General features: G+C 44.8%; 2 protein-coding genes and 1 long non-coding RNA gene across 7 annotated transcripts in view; 2 read left to right on the top strand and 1 right to left on the bottom strand.

Annotated features, from left to right (window-relative positions):
* Window positions 1-2,275, top strand: part of PANK1 (pantothenate kinase 1) — a 31,001-nt gene extending 28,726 nt beyond the window's left edge. For all 4 annotated transcript variants that reach the window (XR_014512083.1, XM_083443693.1, XM_083443694.1 and 1 more), the window contains exon 7: window positions 691-2,275. Coding sequence is in view for 3 of the 4 variants with exons in the window: in XM_083443693.1 (XP_083299819.1) it covers window positions 691-750 (60 nt within the window). In the remaining variant the exon portion in view is untranslated. The remainder of the gene's footprint in view (window positions 1-690) is intronic.
* Window positions 546-5,866, bottom strand: LOC310679056. The gene is made up of 3 exons (XR_014512104.1): window positions 4,050-5,866; window positions 658-3,677; window positions 546-560 (listed from the first exon to the last, which is right to left on the bottom strand). It is a non-coding gene; the product is annotated as an uncharacterized lncRNA (long non-coding RNA).
* Window positions 5,867-12,406: 6,540 nt separating this feature from the next.
* The window catches only part of SLC16A12 (solute carrier family 16 member 12), a 39,547-nt gene continuing 24,865 nt past the window's right edge, over window positions 12,407-27,088 (top strand). For both annotated transcript variants that reach the window (XM_083443684.1, XM_083443685.1), the window contains exon 1: window positions 12,407-12,602. The gene's annotated coding sequence lies outside the window, so the exon portion shown is untranslated. The remainder of the gene's footprint in view (window positions 12,603-27,088) is intronic.

A 27,088-nucleotide genomic window follows, 5' to 3' on the forward strand; every position in this document is an offset into this window, starting at 1 on the left:
TAAAGCTATAAGAAACTGTGAAATCTCCCTTAGGGCCTGTTTCCATACCACAGCATACTGGCAAGCTTAGATGTCCTTGTGACTTTTATAGCACACTTATAAAAGTCTCTATCCACGTCCTCAGGTGTAGGGACTTGTACAGCAACCCAGTGCCTTACTTACAGCTCAGTGCAAGTAAAATACAGGCAAGGAAATTACCTGTTTATGTTACGGTGACTCTCTTCCAAGGGTCCAAACATTTCTTCCACTGGAAGAAGTTCCAAATGACATCCAGTGACATATGCATGCAAACAAAATCAGTTCTGGCTTTTGTATTTGTACAAAATGTGGAATATTTATGTCATCTTTTACTGGGCCCAACTACTTTTAAGCGTTCAGAACTTCTGAGAACAGCTCTACTGAATAGACAATATGCTTGCTTGCTGCTCCCAGCTTTCACTTGAATTTCCAGTAGAATTGGCCCTGGCTGGTATGGATTCCTTCCTTTGCTCTCAAACAGCACTGTATTTTGTTTTGCAGTACCTGCTTGTCTGATGTTTCAGATGTTTTCAGACTTGCACCTTTGTTTAAAGAGAGAGAGAGAGAGCACTTGCTTTATGTTGTGCTGAACTCCTTGACTCTGTGACAAGTGGTTTGAGCTCAAATAACATTACGTACTAACGCCTTCCTCTCCTTTCAATAACTTTGAAGGGTTATTTCGGTGCTGTTGGGGCCCTTCTGGAATTGCTTAAAATGACAGACGATCAATGATGAAGCCTCCAGGAGCCCAAATGCCTGTAGAAGCTGCTACAAGACGGACAGCTGCTAGGAGGACGGAAAGAAGCCATGATGGACACTCTTACCTGCTGGATTTGTAAATAATAATTTAAACTCCTTTTAGCTGATCTTTTAACTTTAGGGTTGGACATTAGCTTCAGAATTCGTACCAGGAATCTAAAAGAAAAAAGAGGCATTTTTAACTGTATAAAACATTTTTTTAAGACAAAAAAAAATGTGCAATGTTGCCAAACATGGCAGATTTTTATGGATCGTATCTAATAAGTGGATATGTGTGGGAAATGGACCTAAGATATGTGACGACACTGGTTTTATTTTATTATTTTTCTTCTGGGGTTTACTGACCTAGTGTGATATAATTATTCTTTTAGTAATTGCTCTAGGAGATTTTTTTTATTAAATCTTTCATGACGTTTCATGATTGCTGTTGGTTTCAGGTGAAACCGCAAAACTAGTATATAGTGTGAGCAGTAAAGTAATGAATCTTGTTGCCTTCATTTTTATTATTATTATTAAACTGTGTTTCCATCTTCCCCAAACTTTCTTTGACTGTCCATGTTGTCATAAAATCCACCGAAAATAGGAAGAAGACCTCAACCTTTCCTTTCAGAAACTCGCACACAATGAGTTATCTATTCCTTGTAGCACCGGAATCCTTATTTGTGGTACGCTGAGCTGGAAAAAAAAATATTATTGGGCCATGGGCAGGGGGAGGGCTAGTTCTCACAGTCTGCAGATGACGTGGTAGACCTGTATTCTTACATACCTGAATGCATCTGCATGCAAAGAAAACATATCTCTTCCCCTCTCATGCCAGCATTCTACATGCAGATGTATTTTTCTTCTTTTTTCTTATGGAGAAGCATTCAATCCTGTGAACCCCTACCTGAAATCTGAAAATGGTACAATCCAGCAAGTTTAACCACTTCTTCTGCTGTTTGTGAGAACTGGGCCTTACTTAAAATACATTTTTAGTATGCTGAAAAGTTATTCGGCTGTTACAAGACAAATACCATGCCATATATCTGACACTTTTAAAAATGTCAAATGTGTCAGACCACATGTTGAGTATTAATGTATACTATTTCTTAGAAGTTCTTATTGATATTTACCACAAGGAACAAATGACGTAGTGGTATAAAATGTTCAAATTTAAAAATGTTTTGAGTGAATTAACTACATGCCCTGGCTGATCAACTACAAAAATTATGGATCTAGCAAAGAACAGATTAATTTCCTAAGTTCCTTTCTATCCTGTTGATTCACATTGGAAAGACGGTTCTGTTTTTGCAAAATGTAAAATGTCCGTCACATGGTGGCGGGAGACGACAGCATTAGCTTTAAGGAGCAAACGTTTTCTCTAATAAATTTGAATTATTTGTTTGGAATACAGTATTTGATTTCTTTACCTTGAAACCTTTAATAAATTAACACTAACTGTTCACTTACCTGGCTGAAATAAAAATAATCCATTACTGTTGTGATGGCTTTGAATGCATCCGTGGCCTCCTTTTCATTTAAGAGCTTTACTTCTTTTCTTTTCAGGTTTTCATTACAGGTGCTTATTTGTTGGATTGTTTTAAAAAATGCGGGGGGGGGGGGGAGCCAGCTGAACATAACACCCAAAAGTGGACAGTCCAGTTCCACACCTAAATCCCTGCCATTATACCTAAAATACTGGATTTAACATTTGTGGGCGGAGTTATAAAGTAGCATTTATGAACACCTACATACATTACAATAGGTATATGGACAGGATGAGCAGCAGCATCGAATACTCTTTTCAGGGTGGGGGAGGCACTTACAGGCTCAACAAATATATGAATTTAGATACAGTACTTTACATGTTGTCTACCAAGCAACTCTGGAGCTGAGTATATATGACGAACCCTGACAGAACAATGCAAAAAGCAGCAGGAAATTTAGGCAATGCAGAGAAAGTAATTTACTCTTTGTCTTTTGGTGACACCCACCCCCAGTCAGAAAATGCCTCTTGTGTTCTCTCACGGAGGCCTCTTCAAATGCAGTACAGTGGTACCTTGGGTTAAGAACTTAATTCGTTCCGGAGGTCCGTTCTTAACCTGAAACTGTTCTTAACCTGAAGCACCACTTTAGCTAATGGGGCTTCCTGCTGCCGCTGTGCTGCTGCCACACGATTTCTGTTCTTATCATGAAGCAAAGTTCTTAACCTGAGGTACTATTTCTGGCTTAGCGGAGTCTGTAACCTGAAGCGTCTGTAACCTCAGGTACCACTGTGTTGTTAGCCAGATCTCTTTCTTGCATGCTTTAATTCTTCCAGTAGAGGGCATTGTTGGACGGGAGTTTGAGGTTTTCAAACACGTCTCTTGTGGGATTTTGTGATTTATAAGAACTGCCAAAATGCTTTCTGACAGAACCTGCACAGTTTGTTTTTATTTAGTAAAAAATAATAATAGACAAGCTTATTCTCAGATTCAAAGGCAGATTAAAAAAAAATACAGAATGTGTTGTGTATATAAAGGGCCAGAGAACGAGAATTGTGTCTCTACTGTACCCCCAGACTCGGAGGTCAAATGTCTCCTTGTAGTGGCTCTTCGCTGGACGTTCAGTCAAGAGTCTTTCCCAGCCCTGAAGAGCATTGTATATGAAGTGGTGAGAAAACAGGGCTGCAGCATAACGGCAGCACACAGTCCAACTGGAGCTTGCTCCCACAGGAGGCAGTGATGGCCACCAGACTGGATGGCTTTAAAAGACAAATTTGTGGGGGGTAAGGCTATCAATGGCCACTAAGCCATGGTGACAACGCTCTGTTCCATAGTCTGAGGCAAGAAGGTTTCTTAATACCAGTTGCTGTAAACCACAGGACGAGAGAAAGTGCTCATGTGCTCGGATCCTGCTTGAGGCACAGGCACCTGGTTGGCCTGATCCAGCAGGCTTTCCTTACGTAAGGTAAAGGTAAAGGGACCCCTGACCATTAGGTCCAGTTGTGACCGACTCTGGGGTTGCGGTGCTCATCTCGCTTTATTGGCCGAGGGAGCCGGCGTACAGCTTCCGGGTCATGTGGCCAGCATGACTAAGCCGCTTCTGGCGAACCAGAGCAGCGCATGGAAACGCCGTTTACCTTCCTGCTGGAGCGGTACCTATTTATCTACTTGCACTTTGACGTGCTTTCGAACTGCTAGGTCGGCAGGAGCTGGGACCGAGCAACAGGAGCTCACCCCGTCGCGGGGATTCGAACCACCGATCTTCTGATCAGCAAGTCCTAGGCTCTGTGGTTTAACCCACAGCGCCACCTTACGTAGTTAACTGTAATAGTCTGTTCACACATGTAAGTCACCCCCACTGTTTAAGGTTCTCAGATGATAGAAATATTTGTGTGAATCAGTTCTGTGTCAGCCCTTCATCTGTAACATGGGGATAATAATGCCAATCCGTTTTTGAAAACTGAAGGATTTTCTGAAGTGATTGTATGGAGGGGTGCTACATGAATGCTAAATTCTGTTAGTTGGTTTTGAGGCATAATCACCATTCCTTTCAATGAGGCTTACACAGGTAGTCTTTGGCCGACTTTGTTTGAAACCCTTCAGGTGCAATAAATCAGACATGTTTTTGTATGTCCAGATTTCACTGGGAAATATCCTAACTGGACACCTTATGTGCTGTTGGTGCATGCAAGAGCAATTCTGTGGAGAGCAACATGTCAAAGTAATTGCAAAGGAATGCCGCTTTTAGAATGTTTTTGGGGGTGCCAGGGAAGGGAAAGCAATAGCTACATGAAATATGTCAGAAAGATTTGAATCAGAGACAAAAGCTAACATTCGTTAAATTATTTTTTATCTGTCACTCATATACCTATCCCTGCTATTGTTGTGTGCTGTGTTTTCGAAACAATTAATGCCAGTGTTGAACAGTATGTTATTTCACTATAGCTAAATATTTTTTTCCATGCTGATGGTGTTTGAAGGACTGTATAGGATTTGATTCTTATTGTTTAGGAGTCCACTTGCTGTATGGCCTTTTCAGTGCTGCTTCTGTGAATCACGTTGTGGTGAGATGCTTCTGGGTTTTCTCTTTTAATTAAAACTTGCTCTCTGGTTTTGAAACACCCAAGTGAACAGAGTGCTACCACAGAGAAGTGTTCTTATTTCATGGGCCAAGGGAAACCTCAGAAGTGGTCTTTTAGCTCACACAGACACAGTTATAACTTAGCTTAGTGTTGTGTGTGTACAACCACACTTTTCATTTGTGTGCTCTACAGGGAAATGTTGTAGCTCCTAAGAAGACTGTCCATAAACCCCCAGGCTTTAGGGAACTAGATATTGCCCTCAAGCCATATCTTTGATTTAAACTAGTGATTCCTAAACATGTGTACCAATGACTTGTTTCTTTTGAGACCATGAATAGAAGCCCACCCTGCCATTAGCCTCTTTGATATACTGAGTGACACATGTACAGCTGAATGAGTGAAGAGGCCAATAGACCTATGAATGTGGTGGTCACTTTTTAGAGATGTCGAATATGTGGCTTGAGTAAATCCATGCACGCATGGAACATACGTAGTTGTGTGAATGTTAGCTGAAGTAAAAACTCATCTGGTCTATATATACACACACATACACTGCACCTGCTGCTGATTGGCTTGCAACCAGTAGTGCCAGTTGAGACAGCTATAGCTTGCAAGCTGCTGACCCACTTGGCCCAGGCAAAATGCTGTGACAGGCATGTGACTTTGGCAAGGTGCTGAGAATCTTCAGCAACATCCGTATGGTGCAGACTTCTGCATGCACTATTTGTTGCACATGGCCAAGAGATCTAGAGATCAGTGTGAATAGCAGCTGCCATGCTAGGAGCTTTACTCCCCAAATAGAGTTGTGCAATTATACGCTACATGGAGGATGCAATGTACGTTATGTCTCTGCTGAACCAGAGCGGGCACCATACACTGGTAAGATGGGGCAGTTGTTGGGTCCTAGATCCATTAAGGAACCCACCAACTGAGAGCCCTCTTGGCACAGGATCCAACAGGTCAAAAGTAGTGCATACTATCTCTGATATGTCCAAGCCTTATTAGTAGTCCCTTGTGATGGTATAATGAATTGAGGGACGCGGGTGGCGCTGTGGGTAAAACCTCAGTGCCTAGGACTTGCCGAACGTATGGTCAGCGGTTCGAATCCCTGCGGCGGGGTGAGCTCCCGTCTTTCGGTCCCAGCTCCTGCCCACCTAGCAGTTCGAAAGCACCCCTAAGTGCAAGTAGATAAATAGGGACCGCTTTATAGCGGGAAGGTAAACGGCATTTCCGTGTGCTGTGCTGGTGCTGGCTCGCCAGAGCAGCTTCGTCACGCTGGCCACGTGACCCGGAAGTGTCTCCGGACAGCACTGGCTCCCGGCCTCTTAAGTGAGATGAGCGCACAACCCTAGAGTCGGACACAACTGGCCCGTACGGGCAGGGGTACCTTTACCTTTCCCCTAAGATCCTGCGTAATTACTTTCTCCCACTTTTAAAGTGTCATTGAGTAGACAATTGCATTAGGAAAGAAAATAAAGCCCCAAATTAATCTGGTACGGTTAACAAGGATTGGATGCTATCTGCTCGGTCTGTCATCAGGCCAAAAAGTATTTAATCAAGACACCGAAAGTTTGAAAAATTTCTTCCAGGCTTTTTGAATAACAATGGGTCTGTCTGCTGAATTGTGAAACAGAAGTGGGTCTTCATTGAACAGTATATTGCGTTTTTAAGCATGTTTTGTTTTTATATGTGGTTTTATGCATTGGTATATAGTGTGACCCGCCCTGAGAACATCTTACGATGAAGGGCGGGTTATACTTGTGACATGCTGCTGGCATCCCTCTGTCTTGAGAGACAATGGAATGTACCTCTGGGGTGAAGTCAAACTGTGACATTAGCCACATTGAATATAAAAAAATGTTGTTACAAGGGAGGGAGAACCAGTTTTCTTTTGATTTGCAAAACTTTCTCTAACTTGAACCCTTTTAGAGTTGAAGGAGCATGGTAGAAATCTCTTGTCAATGATAATGGTAATAACAAATATTAACAGGTAGAAATAAGATTTTTTTAAAAAACAAAAACAAACGTAACATAAAAAGGACAGAGGGGAGAACTGAAGATGATTTACATCATCAAAACATATTATGGTATAACCCCCCCCCCACAAAATTCCTTAAACCACAGTCGTAATAAAACACAACCCAAAGAGCTTAAAATTCCAGCAAGGAACAAAAGCAGCATTCCAGAAGACCAAAAAACAAGAGGGGGCGGGACTAGGACCATCTGAAAACTGATTTTCTCAGCTACGTACTTCCTTGAATAACCAGGCAAGTGCCTAAAGGTTATATAGTGCCATTTTTTTTTTAACTGAAAGCATCCTGCAATGGAGATCAAACATTTAAGTAAACAACCTCCTACTTATCTTCCTTGTGTTCTTTGAAATATTTCCTGGTAACTCCCTTTGATAAGCATGTGACAGGCAACACAAATCTGTGCTAACATATCTGTGTGGGTGTTTGCTTTGGCACATGTTAATCTGAACTAACAAGTTACTTCCCCCAAGTAATTTACTTCACACCTGCCGTTGTGTTAAAGGGTTTATAATGAATGGCCAACCAGCTAGCCAGCCCTCATCTCCCCTGGTTAACATAGGAGAATCAGATGTCACTTATTTTGGTGGTTTTTATTATTATTTATTTTATTTTATTATTATGACTGCATGGTGGGTCAGCATGATGGGGCATCAGTCAAGGGCCCACTCCCAAGAGCCCTCTGGACCTGCCCCTCCTGCTCCCCATTGCAACCTACTTGGTTTCCTGCATCTCTCTCATTTCTGCCTAGGCAATGGTGCAGCAGCAGGCAAAGGATCAGTTAGTGCCACTCTGCGCTTACTCATTAGCTCTCTGCCTGGCATGCAAGCAGGGGGTAGCCATGATAAGGAAAAGCAGCAGCAGCAGCAGCAGCTGGTGATAGTGTTGGTGAGGAGCAAGACTTGCTGTGGGAAGCTTATGGAGGATATCTAGCCAAAGTGCCCCCCCCCAAAAAAACACCCTGGAGCCATCCCAATTGGGAGCTGTCATCTCTATCATAATTCTTATTGGCAAGTTCCAATAACACCCACATGAGCACTGCAAGAATACATCCCATGTGGTAGTGGGGCTGAAGACCCAACAAGCACCCATTTCTTCAAAGGCTTTCAGGCTGGGTGGGGAAGGGTCCTGGCCAGCAATTAGATGTGTTTATGGGATTGTCAGAGGCGGCAGTGATGATCCAGCAAAGACCATCCTCAACCTCTCGTGACTTAGAGGAAAAGGTGTGGTGGCTCCATTGGCACTGTACGGATGCCTTTACTAAACACAGAAAGCACCATGCAAGAGAAGATCTCTTCTACTAGCATACTTCATGGCCTTCTATGTCACCTCCCCACCCTGGTCTCTGTATGCAGCTCTTGCAGATGTGAGGTCAAATATAGGGCACCATCCACACTCTGCAATAGATTCAGTTCACTTTGGAGCGTATCTGATAGCTGTCAGGAAATGGGTCTTTCTGCGCTCTCAAATCTGCACAGAAGCAGAGAATAGGGTGGTACATATGAAGCTGCCTTATCTAGAGTCAGGTTATTGGTCTAGCACCGTAATCTACACTGACTTAGGAGCAGACCTCCAGGAATCCAGGAAGGTGTCTCTCCCAGCCATACCTGGTATAGTGATAGCTACCAGCTTAGATGCCACCACTATGGCCATAATGAGAGTGCTTTGCCTCTGTCAGTAGCTGGGAATCACAAGTGAGGAAGGTGCCGTTGTACTTGGGTCCTGCTTGCAGGCTTCCCATAGACCAGCTGGCTAGCCACTGTGAGAACCAGATGCTGGACTAGATAGGCCTTTGACTTGACCCAGCAGGACAGATGCTAGAGACAAAAGGAGGGGCTTTACGCATGCAGAGCAGATGCTGTACCTCTGAACCCTTCCCATGTGTGGTGGACTACATGATACAGAATGGAGAGGTGGTTCTTTGAAAGTGCCCATAGAGAAGACATTCATGGCAGAAGAGAAGCAGCAGGAGGAGGTAGTGGGGAAAACAACAACAACACTCACTGTTACTCTCAGCTGTCTGGGCCAAGCACCCCCCCCCCGAAGATTTTGGAACCAACTGTTCTGTAAGGAAGAGAGGCTTTGCGGGTGTTGGCACTGCAGAACCAACAAGGTGGTGTCAGATTCCAGCAAGGACTCAGAGCGCCAAGTCGTCATCCTTTAAGGTCAACAAGGTATGGCTCAACTGCAGCTACTTCCAAGAAGGCTGGCTACACCAGGCTGTTTCCCAGGTACTGTCAAGGCAACCCCCCCCCCCCCCAGCAATCCCCTGTTACAAGAACTGTTCCGGAAGCTCTGCAAACACCATCTTCATAGTCAAGATAACCCCACAATTAATTGGTAGATGTTGTAACAATGAACTCATATATGTTTATATTCACTTGCTGTGATATAAACTGATTGCCTTGCTTTGATGTTATCCTTATCGATGGGCTTGGGGTGCTGGGCTCTGAGCCCAGAAAAGGGAACTGTCTGTAAGACTTGGGTATTTGCCACCTATGCTCTCATCCGGTCAGGTGAAGTGATGGGAAGTTCTGGCCAAAGTGACGCATGCTGCTTTGGGTATAAAGAATGTATAAAACGTTTGCTTGGGTGCAGACTAGTCATGACGGACTCTCACTTTAGCAGTGTCCGTCCTGCATATGCAAAGGCATTGGGGCTTTGCAGGCTGTGCTGTAAGCCCATGTTTCCTTCTTAAAATAAAGCACTGGAACTGATCGTTCTGTTGTTTTTTGACATCTTTCTTCAGTGTGTCTGCACCAAACCACTCCTACAAGCCCAGCTTTGGGCCGGTGGATCAGGACAAGAACCTTGTAACATCAAGGATTTGGTGCAGAATTTGCCAGTTGCCCTCTTCTCTCCCCATCCGTTGTTCCTTTTCTGTCATGTCTGAAAGCAAGGACTCTGGTTGTTATATAAATATATATCTCTAAAATGAACAATAAGCCATTCTGGAGAGCCTTTCTGGCTAAAGAATGGGATAAAGTTTTCTGAATGAATGTAGATTCTTGCATGTCATCTCCCTCTCTTGTTCCTTAAATTTAAAAAGATTTTTTAAAATTATTATTCTGGTACTGTATATTGTTTACCCAACCAGTTTCTTGTGTTTTTATATGTAGCTTTTAAAGAAGTTTAGATGGAATGGAATCAATGACTATTATGACAGCTAGAGGAAACCTCCATTTACAGCAGTAGTATACAGTGGTACCACAGGTTAAGTACTGAATTCGTTCCGGAGGTCCGTTCTTAACCTGAAACTGTTCTTAACCTGAAGCACCACTTTAGCTAATGGGGCCTCCTGCTGCTGCCGCGCCGCCGTAGCACGATTTCTGTTCTTATCCTGAAGCAAAGTTCTTAACCTGAAGCACTATTTCTGGGTTAGCGGGGTCTGTAACCTGAAGCGTATGTAACCTGAAACGTATGTAACCTGAGGTACCACTGTATTGCCAAACCCACAGTGCTGGAGACAACAGTCCCTCAAATTCACAGCTGGGATGTAAACTCCCCAGAGCACCTGGTTGTTTGCTGTCTGGCAAACTGATTTAGACAGTCTACACAGTAATCCAGCATAGGCAGTTTATGCTCATTTGTAGGTCTTATATTCCCAGGTGCAGGAAGGGGTTCTCATTTGTTCACATGAAGAGAGACAAGATTCTTCATGTCCCCTAGTACCAACTGCCAAGAAACTAGTCACTAAATGCAAATTCCAAGATGCCACAGTTGATAGAATGCCCTTGGCAATTGCAATGCTTCCTTTCCAACAAGATTAGCTGGAAGCTATGCCCTTTTTGACAGGTATTGTTCTGTCTTGTGGTTCTAAATGCCCCAGGCCAGTAGTGCAGTATAACTACATGGAAGGTGTAACCCCCCCCCCATGGAAGAGGGCACAAAAAGGGCGGGAAACACAAGCCCTGGAGGTTGAATATGGCCCTCTCCCCAGGCTGTACACCCCCTTGCCAGACCTGCTTTATAGAACCTCATTGACTTTTTTTGTTTGTCTGGAATGTGTTCTTGAACTCTCATAATGGCTCTTGGTTGTCTGAATAGAGAAGGTTTGTGAGTGTGGATAGAACCAAGTCTACTGCACGCAGGCCCCCCCCCCCAAATCAAACCCATTGTTTCACACACTTTTACCTCTGCCCCCACCCACCACTGGCATATGCCACTCGCCCAGGAAGGTTGCGCAGATGAGAATAAGGCCTGAGTATGAAAAGGGTTCCCTACCTTGAATATGTTGGATTTACAATACTGTTAAATTATATGACATTTATTTATTTGTATACAGTATATATATGCATATGGCTGTATCAAAACATCAGGGTAGTGTATAACAATAAAACATAAACACCATTAAAGCAGTGGAATGATCTGTTACTCAGAGGCTTGGACAGGGCAGCAGGCCAGGTGGATTGGCACCTTGCAGCATTTCCCTGTCCTTGTGAACACAACTTACTACAAGCACATTCTCCTGCCTGCTGAACGGCATTGGCAGGAGAGGCATCTTTTAAGCTAGGGTGGGGCAATGGTTAGTTGAGAGTGTGAGACGCAGGTTCAAGCCGCCACCCCCCCATGAAACTCTCAGGGGCTGCACAAACACCATGCATGTAAAGCCCTTGCTTCCCACCACCCTAAAAAGAATCCTGGGAACCGCAGTTTGTTAAGGATTCTGGGAATTGTAGCTCCTGAGAGGGGTAAACTACAGTTCCCAGGATTAATTTCAGGCTAGCCTACACCACAGACTTATTGTGAGGATAAAAGCCGGCGGGGGTGGGTGGGGGTTAGAGAGAGAAAAACGTAGGCTGATAGTACCTTGAGCTTCTTGGAAGAAAGGCAGACTATCGCCACCACGTGTAAAATCTGAACAGGACCGGTGAGAATTTCGGAGCAATATTTGTGAAAAGTCCATCCTTAACACTGTTCTCTCGCTTGTGGCTTTTCCCACGAGGAAGGGCAAAAGAGCCCGAGAAGCTTCTCCGCGAACCACTTTGAAAGGATGTGTCGCGGCTCCGGCGTAACCGACTGCGGCGAGGGAAAGGCTCTTTGCCCATGCTCAGAGGCACTCTGGCCTTTAGCCAGACCTTTCCTTTCCAGGACGGAGCCCTGGCATCCACCCAGGATACAACAGAGCAGCAAGCGAGGGATTTTTCTCTTGGGCACCAACGTGGCCAAACAGCAGCAGCGGCAGCGGCAAAACCTTTTCTAGGGCGGGAAAACGCGGCGAGACGAAACACGCTTGGCTGTGGGCGCGGCGGCTTAGCTCTGTCTCCCTGCCTGGGCATCTCCCCGTCCTCCACTTACTCCGGAGTAGACATGCTTCGGCGGGGCTCTGCGGGAAGCCTCCTCCCTCCTCCGCCTCCAGCTCGGCCCCGCTCCCCTCCGGCCTGGATTAAGCAGCCGCTTGCTCCCGCCCCCGGCTGCTCTCCGGCTAAATCTCCGCGGTGCCGAGGGCCCCAAATAAATCCCGGGGAGGGAGGCCGGCCCTGTAATCCGATTCCCGGCAGGGCGCGAGGGGGCCAGGCCTGCGCCGAGGGCTAACTTCCCCGCCGCCCTTGATTCCGCTGCGCAGACGAGCCGGGGGCAGCAGCCGGAGCTGCAGGCTCCGAGGAGGAGCCGCCTCTCATGCGCTAGGTGACCCTCTCTCCCCGCCCTCGTCCCCCGCACAGACCCACACGCAGCCTGGCAGCCCAGAGGAGCCACGGCGGCGGCGGAGGGAGAGCGCGCGCGCCCGCGCGGCTACAAGACGACCGCAGGTGAGCGTGGGTGTGTGGGGTGCGCGTGTATATATGTATATGTATATTGCCTAAAGGGTTGCTTGCCATAGAATCCTAGAACTGTAGAGTTCGGAAGAGGGACCTTGAGGATCATCTAGTCCAACCCCCTGGACTGTGCAGCTGCCCACCACCCCTTAGGTGGATTGAACCTTCAGCCTTGGTGTTATGACCAGCACCATGCTCTAACCAGCTGAGCTACCTTACCCAGGTGTGCAGCAGCACTGCTGTGGCTTTAAAGCACAGCTGCACACGCCAGGCGGAAATTCAGCCGGTGCAACCTTTCGTCAGGCAACATTGTAATAATAATAATTTATTATTTATGCCCTGCCCATCTGGCTGGGTTTCCCAGTGTTCATGAGGGGTGGAATGGCAGGACGGGGAGCAATAGCGGTGATATATAACTTAAGCATGGTTTCTTTAAGAGTGGGAAGCGTTTGCTCAAATTATCTAGCTGGTCGTTCATATAAGAGCTTACTGCCTAACATAGGAGCTAACTCCTGGGGGCTGAGGTCCCTTTGCCCCCCCATAAAATATTTGAGGGGGCCGGGACTCCCAAAGTTGATGGGCACTGCCATTCAAATGGTGTGCGCCGTGTCATGTGTTCGATTATGTGGGGCAGGGTCTACCTGATACGCGCCCCCCCCCCCCAGTATTTTATTCAAGTTGGCCCTCCTGCTGCCTAACTTTTAAGAACCGGTGCCTGAGGATCGCTCCAGGTTATGAGCATTCCTCTGGACTTCATTGCACAAAGGTTGCCTGAGGTTAGATTATTTCAGGTCTTGGTTGAGCATTTGTTCTGATTCCTTTCAAGTTTCACCATGTCCTAGCATCCCTCTCCCACGAAACAGGTGATAGTCAGGCAGCATCCTGAGTTTTGCTTGTTTTATTTCTCCCTTCCCATCTCTTTTTGTTTTTTTTCTTTTGTGTTGTGTACTTTAGATGGGTAGCCTGCAGGCAAGGACTGTCTTGTTATCCTTGCCGTTATGTATGTAAGTTGCTCTTGCAGGCTTTTTTTGCTTGAAGAACAGAGTGAAAAATGCTTAAAATAAATAAGTGTAAGGGAAGTAGGTTGAAGGAGAAAAGGTGGCTGGTTGAAAGTGGAGGTTAGGCTGGAGCAGGGGGTGGGAGACGTGTGACCCTCCCATTGTTGTTGGACCGTTGGTTAAGGTTACCAGAAGTCCCCGTTTCCTGGGGACAGTCCCCGGATTTGCAAATCAGTCCCCTGACAAAATCCATCCCCTTCAACTGAAGTTGAAAAGTGTCCCCGGATTCATTGAAAAAAATCTGGTAACCTTACCCTTGGCCGTAGTGCCTGGGGCTTATAGGAGTCCAACAATAGCTGGAGGTCAGCCACACACCTGACCTACAGAGGAGAGGCAGGCTATTGACAATGAACTGCTCACTCTGTGCACCCCCCCCAGCTAAGATGGTCAGAGACAAAAAGTGTACCAGGCTCCTGTACTTTTACCATTTGTGTAGAAGAGGAAATTTCAGCACATGTCGCTGGTCATGCAAGCTATACTTGCTGAAATCCCCCTTTCTACGCAACTATCAAAGATGCAGGAGTCTGGTTTTATTTGTTTGCTTGCACCTGACCATCTTTCACATGACCTCCACTCTCAGCTGCTGATGCTTCTATGTGTGAGCCAAGACCTAAGCCAAGTGTGGGGAACCTTTGGCCCTCCAGATGTTGCCGAACTACAAACATCCCTATCTGCTGGTTGTGCTTGCTGAGGCTGCTGGGAGTTATAGTTCAGCAACATCTGGAGAGTCAAAGCACACCCACCCACCCACCCCTTGATCTTGGCAAGTAAGGAATGAATAAGAACAGAATTATTTTCTCCCGTTCGCATTGGTGGGGTAGATTCTTCTTTAGCCTCTTTGCCTGTGTCTCACAATGGAGGCACCATGGATGAACTGGGGAGGAAAGGATTAAAGAGATCTTTGCTTGTGTTTCGCCCAGTTTTTACCAGAATGCGTCAGCGGGTGGAGGAGCGTATGATGCTTGCTGGCTCTTCAGCTTTTACTCAAGGCAAAATATAGACTCTCTTCCACTCTCCCACTGTTAAAAAATAATTGCTAACTAGGATTCTAGAGAGAGTTGTGGAGCAAAGGTGTTCTTAGGAAGCTCAAAAGTGGCAAGAAAGCAAATTGTGACTCGCAGCATGGGCTGAAGCGGAAGGAAACAAGAGCTTGGCTTGGTCAAGCTTTACCCACAAATCCCCCAGCTCCCCAAATTTTAGCCCAAACATGCCTTTTCTCATCCCACAAACCAGCAGAAGCCGTCATAGTGCCTTCTAGAAGGTGTGGAACAACAACTCCCATCATGCTAATGAGTACTGATGGGAGTTATAGTCCAGCAACATCTGGAGGATGCCCTGCCATAAACTTAATTGTAAAAAGGGTTACTTCCAACCATCACCCCCAAGAGCTTGTGTGTGCTGGTCCCGTGGGTTTCCGTGAGACGTGGTCCAAGTCCAGTCCGAGGTCGAGGGTGCAGTAATGAGGCCGTCCATCAAAGTTGAAGCTGGGTCCAAAGCAGGGAGTCAGGTGAGGTCAGGAGATCCGGCAGGACAGGGTGCCGGCAGGAACAGGCTACCAACAACGTTGCTCCTGCAACTTGGGATTGGGGCTGGCTGGCTTTTATCTGCCCCAAGGCAGGCCCCGGTCCACAAGTGACTCGCCTCTCCTGGCCTGGAGGCGAGCACTCCTCCTGCGGGAACTTAGTTCCCTCCGCCTCTCTGCCCTGAGCCTCTACAGCTCAGGAGAGGCTGGAAGGTTACCGGACCCAGAGGCAATCTCAGCTTCCTCTGAGGGGGCTAAGAGTGGAGCACCTGCAGGCAGTGGGTCCTCCATCACCTCAAGACCCAGAGCAGACCCAGCTGGTGACTGCACCTGAGGGTCCAGCACAGGTGAGGACCCTTCAGGCTCAAGCCCCAGCCCCGGCTCAGCTGGTTCTGGAGGTGGGGACTCCTGTGCAGGCTGGGATTCCTCAGGTTCAGCCTCCGAGTCCGAATCCCAGGCCATCACATTGTGGGTACAGCAGTGTTTCCCAAACGCGGTCCTCAAACTGTTTTTGGACTACAACTCCCATCATCCTGAGCTAGCAAGATGACTGGAATTGTGATCCAAAACCAACTGGAGACCCAAGTTTGGGAAACATTGCAGTAGAGTTTTGCATCCCCGATGTAATTAGGAATATGGATCTAGAGAGGTTAATTATTCCGAATAATTTATAAGAAGAATAGAAGAGCAGGTGTTTGGTGTTGCATGATGTGCAGTGCATCTGATAACCTTTTATGAGGCCAGAATTCCTATCTGGTTCCTAAGTACAATACAGGGTGTTCACCACATATATAGGATCACATAATTGCACTTCCTGCTGATTAATCTTGGAACAGGGAGTCCCTGATTCTGGCTTCCCATTAAACTGAGGATTCTAATGTGCATTAGTGACCTGGAAGATGGAACTGGGAGTGGCTGTCTGTTTAGATTAATTAACAGAGAACACAAGAATGTGGTGGTGTGCTTTTAGACCCATAGGCGGCGTGCTAAAACTACATTTCCTATTGTGCAGTACAATCCTATACTGGCTTACTCAGAAGTAAGTCCCACTGTGTTCAGTGAGGATCCCCAGATAAGTCCCCAGAGGACACAGTTGCCATGCCCCTATAAAACACAAATTCAAGGTTTTTGTGTGTGTTTTTAAAGGGAAAACTGGACATTTCCCATTCTTTCAATTTGTGGAAAGAACATTCGGTCCATGTGAATTTTGAGCAAAGGATTATAGGGGAGATCTGTCAACATATTTACCAGTTCAGTGGGTTGCCAGGTCTCACTGGAGAACTTGTGCTTGTATCTGAGACAGCTGCTGCACCTTCTTTGGTCCCTGCCTCCTCCTGGGGGGCTAAAACTAGGCATTTTGCTTGCTAAAGCAGGTGAGGAAAGAAAGCAGACAAAGGCAACAGTGCAGCATCTTCAGCATCTCCTACTCTACTGCCCTGGAACGAGGTCTCTAAGGTGCAAATTAATGACCCTAGTCAATGTAGGCAACCAGCTGTTCTACTCAGGCACATAGTTTTAAAAGGATGTACATTTTCCCAGCTGCCTAGTACCAGTATGCCTTCATATCCTTTGCTTGCTCTCTTGGGTGTAAGCCCCATTGATCTCAGTGCACCCGGCAGACTGAAACAAGCTAAAACTAGTAAGTATGGCAATTGGAAGCATTGCTTGTTTACAAGCAAGAATTTGTGCCTTGCTAATGCCCCCCCACTGGCCGCCCCTCTCCCTCCCCTTCAAATTGTTCCTTTTGCCAGAGCATACTTCAAAAGCAGGAAGCAGCGGGAGAGGAAGGGATGCAGTGCAGTGAGGAAGTACGCTGAGAATGGGTTATCCAAATGCTCTTCCACCCAGATCTGAAGCATTCATCCCCCCCCACCCACCATGCCAGACTAGGCTGTAGGTAATCAGATGCAAAGGCTTTTGCATCTCTGCAGAGTTGTGCAGAACGACCTTTGCCCACCTGGGGCTCTCTGGATGTTTTGAAATACAACTCCCAACAGCCCCAGGCAGTGCAGCTGGTTGGGACTGATGGAAGTTGTAGTCCAAAACATCTGGATGGCAAAGGCTGGGGTAGAAGGTTGGTGCAACTTTCCTTGTCCCTATATTAAAAGATGCATATACATCAATCTTTTCTCTTCTGCTGGATGGGCCACCTTTGTGTCTGGGGAGGTTGGTCTTGAGAAGGGGGCCATGATTCAGTGTTAGAGCACCTGCTCTGCATGGATAAGGACCCAGGTTCAACCACCAGTGAAAAGGATCAAGTAATACATCTCCCTTTCTAACCTGTGTTCTCTTGTCACCTATTGCTAGTATCATTGCTTTCGTGGACAAGGGTCATATAAAAGCCTCCCTGCAGTAGAAAAACTCATCTCTGGAAAGGGTGGAAAGGAAATTAGCCACAGTAGTCTTCTTGGATGGATGCTTGATTTTAAAGGTTCGGGATTGACATCTTTATGGATTTTATTGCATTATTTGGGTGAATTGTCATAAGCTTTTCCAGGAAATCTGCAGATAAATTATGGACAGAGTCAGGGGCCTAGGCAGGATTTATTCGGGGGCAGGGCAGGCTCTATGCTAGGGGCCCCAAACCGAATTATCTGTGGTGTAATTGGTCAGTTAGTTAAGCATTTTTATTTATTTATTTGATTGGGTGGGCAGCTGCACCCCCTGAACCCCTCTGGCTGCACCCATAGGCGGGTGGTGGTGGTGGTGGTGGTATGGAATTTCTCATCTGTGTTATGGGTCTTGGGCGGGGTGTGTATGTGTGTGCAGCAGTCTTCCTATACTTGGTCTCATTCCCTTCCTCCCACTCTTTTCGTTGTGTAATGGGGAGAGTGCCACCACTGGATATGGGACACTGGACAGGATAAACTTGTGCAAATGCACTGATAATTCTTTTTCTTCAAATGAACTTAGGAAGCCGCCTTACACCAAGTCAGGCCGGTGGTCGGTCTAGCTGAGTATTGTCTACACTGACTGGCAGGGTTTCAGACAGGGAGGGACTGCGTTTCCAGACGTACCTGGAGATACTAGCAATTTAACCACTGCATTGAAAGCAGATTAAATTTGATGCTCTGCAACTGAGCTATGGCTCATTGAATATAGATTTCTTCTGCTCATGGTCCGCGGGAAAGCAAATTTTCTTTAGGTAAGTATTTGGGCCAATTTCCAGTAGACCCCCAGTAAACCACTGCAGGAGTTTATGGGATGCAAAACTTTCCTTCCATGAACTTCCTTCCCTTATTATTTTTTAGGATCCAAGCCTTATCAGCAACAATTTACTTATTTATGGTGAAATTCGGGCATAGATGGAAGTCTGCAGAAACTTCTTACGGCTTTCAGCATTGGAGAAACATGCTTATTTTATGCTGCCATTAGTTTGGTTCTGCGTCAGGATTTATTTATGGAGCCCTCTAGACTAGCTCTCATTTCTCTCAATGATGCCGCCAGATTGCACTTACTACCTTAAAAAACCAAACAAAAGTGGCCTAGTGATGAATTCATTGCTCAGGAGGAACTGGTTCGAGTGAGTTTTGCATGGAGGCTTTGGAGTACAGTGATTTGATTGTATTAACAAGCAGATTGGAGTGGCCACCTTCTGCTCACAGCTTTCCATGCCCGTTCCCTGCAGAGCTGATGAAGGAACGTTTCCTTCAATGCTGGCAAATTACTAGGACAACAAGAAAACTTAATGAAACGCGGCAGGATTAAAGCGTGCTCTAAAAGTTATGCCTTGATTACAGGTAGCGCCAGTCTTCGTAAAATCCATTTTCATTGCTACAGTTTATTTCAAAGTCCCACTGCATAGCATTTCTCGATCCAGAAATATTTTTATGTGCAGATTCCCAGAGTGAACACAGTGGCCAGTTTCTTCTCCCTCTGAGCTAAGCCATGGTTTGGCTTAGTGTGTCATTGGAAGCATGCATTGCCCCACCAACCTCAGCCTCCCCTCCCCTCCCCTCCCCTCCCTGCCTGCTGTCTTGTTACATACAACTAGCCCATGCAGTGGCATTGTTTGCCAGCTTCTTCCTCCTCAGTCTTGTAGAACTTTGCGGGGAAGGAGGATGGGAGCAAACCTGGAATTACCTGGCTGTTCCTGTCTTTCGCTGTGGCTCTGCTTACTGCTGGTCTCCCTTCCTTCCACCCTCCCAGTCTCAAGAAGCATCTGCAACCACTGGAAACCAGGGTTATGGTGGACTCTCCTGGACAAATCACAAGCTGTAAACCATGGTAGGTCAAACCTGGTTTATAGCTTGTGGTTTGTCTGGACAGTGCTGTATCACAAGTCCAGGTTATGCCAATCCATGACTTGGCTCAATGCAGGGCAGAAGCAAAATAACCAAGGTTGAGCAAAGTGGCTATAATCTCCTCTATAGGAGTCTGCTCGCTCATACTAAGCCATGGTTTGTAATTCATCTTATGGGGACTGTTCTGGAGCAAAGGAACCTCAAGTGGAGACTTCAGTGTGAAACTCCAGAATTACAATTCATCAAGAGGTTCAGTGCTGTCATTTGTGGATTGCATTGTCACAGTGGATTCTTTTAAAAAAACACAAATCACATGACATGGGTTAGCTGACTTGCCAGTGTGAAGATGTCTGTGTTATCAACACAACTTTTTGTGTGTGTGAGTGGCCACGGTTAGGAATGAAATACATGCACACTTTCAACTCAGAATAGCGTCTCATGCGTCTAATGAAGTGGAGTGTAGTTGACAAAAGCTTTTGCCGTAAAAAAAATATATGGTGGACTTTCATGAATGCGTTAGCCATGTGACTGTTATTTTTGCTATAGTAAAGTATGCCACTTAATTATACATTTGCCTGCTTTGGTTCTTCATGAAGCAACAAGTGTAAAAGCCTTTTTTCATTTGTACATGTGATAAATGTGGAAAATCTGTTTCTAAAAGTGATTGGGATAAATCTATGGAATTGTAGTTTCCCCTCATAACATTCTTTACAAACTAGGGTTCCCATTTTTTTTGGGGGGGGGGGGGAGTCCTGGACTTTAAAAGTGAGTTGAATGTGCTCCAAATGTATGGTATGGAGATGTCCTGGGAAACTCCTTGTTTTAGCTGCATATTTTGCAACGTTGGCTCTGCACATGGAGTGTGTGGGAAAATTAAGGAAAAGGCAGGCTTCATCTTTTTTTAAAAAAATTGATTGTGCATTGCTGCAGTCATGAGAATGGAAAAAATCCAAAGAGTTATTTTCTTTTGTTATTAAATAAATAATAGAGCAAAGTCAACAGCCTAAGCCTTAAGCTGTTTTGCCTCACTCTTTGCTTTACTGCTGAGTTTTCAAACCTCCTGTCTTGCTTCGTTTCTGAAAACAGATTAGGGAGCAGCGTTATTTGTTTCCTCAACTCTCTCTCTTTCTCTCTGTTTTTGCTTAAATGTTTCTCCCCCCTGCCCCCGGTTTGTATTAAGTGTGCTTACTAACATTACAGTATGTTTGATTCTGGATTCAAAAAAGTTTGGTTTAAGAAAAGAGTTGAAGTGCTTTACATGGAGGAAGTCACGCTGAATAAAAAAGCATAGAAATGGTGAGTTCAGGCTTCCACCTTGGTTTCCGTGTCAAGTAAGCAGCAAATGTGTTCTATAGGATTGCATATTGTGCTTCCTTACAACTTGACTTTCACATGCCTGTGCTTTCTCTTGGCCCGTTCAGGGTCCCCGCCCCCACTCCCCTCCTTTCTTAATCCTTTGCACTTCAGTCCTCATTTGAAATGGAGCTATATGTTCCTAGTTCTGTGGCTTCCTTTCCATCTGTTTCCCTTTCTACTGAATTTAGGTTGTGAACTTGACCAGGTTGGTGGGCTGTCATTTCCTCCTACTTTACTTTTATCTATAAGGATAGCATAAAAATAACCACTTCTGCTACTAGTGCTCCTACTATTAATACATTTTTGGAGAAAGGAATGTTTTCCTGTTGGCCAACTCGACATGAGCCAGTCTGCTATAACAGAATATAAGTCTGGAAAAAAATAAATACAAATAAATCAAAGAAAGTCTTGAAGTATAACATTGCTTCCTAGATATGGGTAACCCAGAACAATAATAGTGTTCTAGAAAAAAAATGGGGTTGGCTTTTACAGCCCAACTCTCCATCAAAGGATTCAGTTTCCCCCTAAGTCGATCGGAGAAAATTGAGTGAAAGCAAGGAAGATCTTTATTTTTCTGTTGAAACAGTCCCACCACCCCTTGCAAGGAGGTGAGGACCCAGAGCAAAGGTGCGCCAGAATGACATTTTGAAATTGGCCAACTCCTTAGCCAAAGACCACCCAAAAGGCATAATATACATGTCACAGAAGGAGGCGGTCTATAACAGAAGAGAGTGTGGCTTGTCCCCTGTCTGACAAGATACCTGATAATGGTCACTGATTGCATTACCTGGCCAGGTCACAGACATACCCTATTCATCCACAAAATATGCCCTTAAGACAGGATTTGTAAGTGAAAAGAACGATTGGAAAAGGTTCCTCCAATATATTTTCTTCTGCACAGGAAATAAGGGGGGGGGTCATTAAAGGTCAAGATGGCTTCAGGATTGCTATCTGTACTCTTTCAGACTTGTGGTTTATATACTTATATGTGTGTATTTACCTTGTGCACCTACAAACATTTATTTTATATTTGAAACCTTAGAATTTTTGTAACAGTTGGAAAAACATACTGTTTGTGTCACTACACAGCAAAGGCATATCCTCTACCAAAAAATGTAGCAGTACTGGTAGTAGCGATCCTGCAATCAAAACAGCATTTGGGAGGGAGGGAAAATAAAATGGCTTGACTTTGGTTTGCGTTTTGCAAAGTGACCTGTGGCTGAGATGTACAATTGGCAAAACAACAAAGTTGTACAGCGGCGCCGTTGCTGCACATCTCAGCAAGGGATTGTTTCCTGGAGGAGGAGATGTTGTGTCCTTAGATAACATTTTGTAATCCTATGGCGCATGATGCAAATATCCGGAGCAACTGAAAAATAAGCATTTTGGGTTGCTTTTGTCTACCCGGAAGTAAGCTCCACTGAGTTCAGTGGGACTCCCAGCAATACTTGGTAGACTCATTAGCTGTACCAGTTTGCTTCAGTTCTCTTTAGCTCTTCATAAGTAATGTTATTGTTTACAATTTTTTATTACACTTTCAGAATTGGCTGAAATCTCATTGAGCTGGTAATTGCTAATTGAAGTAAGGTAAAGGTAAAGGACCCCTGGATGGTTAAGTCCAGTCAAAGACGACTGTGGGGTTGTGGGGCTCATCTTGCTTTCAGGCCGAGGGAGCCGGCGTTTGTCCACAGACAGCTTTCCGGTTCATATGGCCAGCATGTCGGAACCGCTTCTGGCGCAATGGAACAGTGTGATGGAAACCAGAGTGCAGGGAAATGCCATTTACCTTCCCGCCGCAGTGGTACCTATATATCTACTTGCACTGATGTGCTTTCGAACTGCTATGTTGGCAGGAGTTGGGAGAGAGCAATAGGAGCTCACTCTGTCACAGGGATTTGAACCACCGAACTTCTGATCGGCAAGCCCAAGAGGCTCAGTGGTTTGGACCACAGCACCGTCCCTTTACCTTGCTAATTGAATTATGCATCTTGCTTCAGGGTTACTGTCTATTGAAAGTGAGGTTGAGGGGATGATGCACCTTCATCCCCTGCCTGGAGTTACTCTTCTTGGTGACTTTTCTCTTGCCATCTAACCAATTTACATTGTCAAGCAAATGACTGCCCATTTCAATGATTGTTGCTTTCGATTTTTGGACAGCTTTCAGGGCACTGTATGTTTATGGTCGTCCCCCCCCCCGCCCCCAACCCACATGCTCTGTCCAGAAAAAAAAACAACAAAAAACAACAATCCACAATACAGTATTGGGTATTTTTGCATGGATTAATAATGAAAATTAATAAGCATAAACAGCATGATGGAAAAATTAACTGTTTATTACAATGTTATAAATTTGTCACAATGTTATTAGAAAAATATACGCATCCAGCTCACATTTTAACACTCACAAAATACAATGGTACCTCAGGTTACAAACACCTTGGGTTACAGACTCCGCTAACCCAGAAGTAGTACCTCGGATTAAGAACTTTGCCCCAGGATGAGAACAGAAATCGCGCGCCAGTGACAGTGAAAGGTCCCATTAGCTAAAGTGGTACCTCAGGTTAAGAACAGACCTCCGGAATGAATTAAGTTCGAAACAGAGTTACCACTGTACAAGTAAAGCTCATTTTTCGCTACATTAATAAATAACATAGACTCACATTTAGATGAAAGACAATGACTGTGCTTTCCGCTTGCGTCACAGGGCCAAAAAGTGAGGGAAAGATTAACAATAAGCCAATATACATCAACAGTGGTTAATGGCTAACATAATCATCTCAACAGTGAATAAAAGAAGTTAAATTGAATACACAGTTAAGATCAAAGATGGTAGCTGACCAAATCCTATGGCAGGCATAGGTAAACTTGGCCCTCCAGATGTTTTGCGACTATAGCTCCCATGATCCCTAGCTAACAGGACCAGTGGTCAGGGATGATGGGAGCTGTAGTCCCAAAATGTCTGGAGGGCCGAGTTTGCCTATGCCTGTCCTATGGGAACAAAGGCTGTCGAATTCAAAAACTTGTAAAAGGAAAAAAAAGCCCAGTATTAGAGAAATTCACAGAAAGACACTGCAAGCAAAACTAGAGAAAAGTGGACTGTGGGCCAATTTGACGCTTGATCGACCCTCCCTATTCCCAGGTTAGCATGTATAAGGTTGCAGCTTCTGGGGCCTAAAATGTGGAGACCAGCAGGGGCATCCTTCTCACTTTTTATTTATTTCACTTCACATGAAGTGAGCCGCTAGCTGTGCACCATCTTAATCAGGCCAGAGACATTTGTTTTAGTATTACTATGACATACACAGCAGTACAGGCTGCAGGTGGGGTAGAGGGCCCAGGCCACATATAGTGTTCTGAGCCCAGAAAATCCTCTTGGCAGTCAGTGTTTGCAGTCAGGCTACATTTGCATCAATGCGTATTACTGTGCATGCCCCAATCTTTGAGCAGCAAGAGTTCCAGGGGTTCCAGGAGCTCATTCATGGTTTGGTTTCCTTGGAATGCAGGTCAATGGAGATTGTAGTGTCTTTAGGATACATGGTTGTATTTACACATATATACAACCTGAGCATAGGATGGAATGGATTATTACATCAATGCTCCAACAGATCTTGCTTCCCTGTTAGGGTTCTAGGGGTGGGGTGAGGGCTCCCCAATGCCATAGCTTTGGATTCAGCAAAGAGCAAGAAGCCTCCCTGTCTTTCCAGCTTCCAGTCAACATTAAACATGCCAACCAGCCTTTGCTGTTCTCCTCCTTACAATATGATGTCACCTCCAGCCAGGTGAGGGCGTAGGGAAAATGTTTGCCCCCTCCTGTATAACACCATCCCTCCGTTGTCTCCATGATAACATGGCCGCCTGTTTAGTCATGCAAATGGGGTTACTTGGCTTGGCTGGCTAGCCATTATCTTATGAAAAAATTGGTTTCTTTTGCCAGTACAGCAGGTTCCATCTTGTACAGACCCCCTTTTTGCAGATTCAAAACCACAGGTTTGGTTGGAACCAATTAGCACCCTCCATACCCATGCCATCAACTCAATATCTGCACTGGGGCTCATGGTTAGGCTCTCTCCTTGCTAACCACAAGCTTCAGCCAAGGTTGGTTCTTGACCTTAGCTGATAGCGAGGAGGAGAAAGTTAATCGTGAGTCCCGGTGTGGATGACACACTAGAACAAATCTTGGCTTAGCTTAATCCAGCAGCCAAGAGGGGCAGGAAAGGAGCAAAGTACTGTGAGCTCCTCTCTGGGAACCTGCAAATTCAAACACAAATTGGCTCACTGCGCCATGCAGACCAGGTCATAATATTGGAAGGCATCTGGGTGGGAAAAGAGGTTTCCTCTGCATTTGGTGCATCCGTTCATTGAGTTCCTTGGAGGAAGGATCGGATCAAAGCATAAAGTCTTGTACTTTATTGATCATTTTATTGATTTGATTGATTTCTGCCATTTGCCGTATATTAACACCATCATTTCTAAGTGGTCACAAAAGAGATATAAAGCATATAAACCATGTAAAATTAGCTATAAAATCTTAAGCTTACTTAAAATTTCTGTGGGAAAAATGGTCTTCACCGAGTGCCTGGCTGGTCTCTGCTGGGAGTGAATTGGACTCAATCATTCCTTAGCTTTCATATTTTGTATCTTATTTCATGTTATAGTAGAAGATTGTAATCATTCTCACTAAGCTTGATTATTTAGCATTTTTGTGAGAAGCTAATGGTGTGGGCAGTAATCTTTAAGGAAATAACATTTATTTTGTTTGTGGTGTATTCTGGGGAAAAAACCCCATAATGAATGGATTTGATTTTAAAAGGAAGTTAGGATACAGACAAAACCACCCCCGATCTTTTTCTTGTTTTCATTTTTTAAAATTAAACTTTAACCTCTTATTTTCTGCCAAAAGGAAAGAAAGGAAATAATATATATCCAAGGCGAAGTGTTTCCCACGAGAAAGTTATCTCTTTGGTGGTTTAGTTGAAAGGGGACAGACCTTTAGGATAATGACTTTAAAGCTGGCTGATACATTATTGCTATGGAAAATCAAGTAGATCACTTGGTTATTATTTTTATCCTCTGGTTCTGTGGCTTAACTTTTCAGTAACAATAATTGCTCAGGAAACCATTAGATTATTGTTTACTTTTCTCATCATACTTATAAAAAATAAATCATACAAGGATTAATGTGAACAAAGTGATCTTGCATTTAACTCTTTGTTGATAGAAACATTTACGCTTATCATTTTGGTTTTGGGTACCCAAGAAAGCTATAAAGATAAAATACTTAGTGGAAGGTACTGAGGATGACCCCATTTACAAACAGAAAACTATGATTTTATTGATAAGGTTCATTTTGCAGTAAAACAAGGTAGTGATGCATAAGTCATGGGAGTCAACAATATCCCACTATGTAACATTCTTCAATGTCCACAAATGGTATGTGTGATCTAACTGACCCCACAGCTTGTTAAACATAAAACATTAATATACCTATAGTGTAATTATAATAGCTGCACAAGTGTAGGAGTAAACAATCTCAAAAAAACCACAACTTGCAACCTCAGCAAACACTACTTGAGGAGCCTACGTAAAAACAACTCATTGCACAACTGCATTACTAAGACAGACTAAATGGTTACATGAAGCACATGGTTGCTGTAAAACTATGCCCCCAATGATACTGAAGGCCAATGAAAGATCATGAAGCAAGAGCGAGGTCACAGTCCCCCGTCTCACTTTCTACAAAGGGTGATCAATGACATCTCAGTCTCGTGGCCAGGTCTGAACCAGATTGGAATGGAACTGAGTAATGCTTTTCATCTGATAATGCTTGCCACTGCCTCAGAATAAACCTGAACTTCTGCAAACATTGTGGCTTCCGCAAGCCTGCTGCTACTTTTGTCTTGGGTGTGGGTGGGGCTGTCTTGGCTCCATAAGCAATGGCACCTTCATGTCTGAACCAAACCGCCACACAAGAAAACGCAGCTCAGACATGAAATGGGTATAGCAACAGTTCCAGTTAATCCTATCTATTGTCACCTATCTGCAGCCGTTGGGTCTCTTAAATGCATTGTTTCCAAGGGAGGACCCTGAGAAGAGCTTAACCAGAAGTAGCCCGCCTGATCTTTCTTTTATTCGCATGGTCCCTGATCCCTTTTCTTTTCTTTTTCTTTGCTTTAAACAACTGACCTGTCATTGCACACAGCCAGAATTCTGCAGGGGCAATGATCCCATCGTTGATTAATCCTTTCCAAATGAAGCAAAAAACAAAGCAAGTATTAATGAAAAGCTGGCACAGATGTGTTC

Source organism: Podarcis tiliguerta, assembly GCF_965153285.1.
Source record: "Podarcis tiliguerta genome assembly, chromosome: 5".
Classification (NCBI taxonomy): domain Eukaryota; kingdom Metazoa; phylum Chordata; class Lepidosauria; order Squamata; family Lacertidae; genus Podarcis; species Podarcis tiliguerta.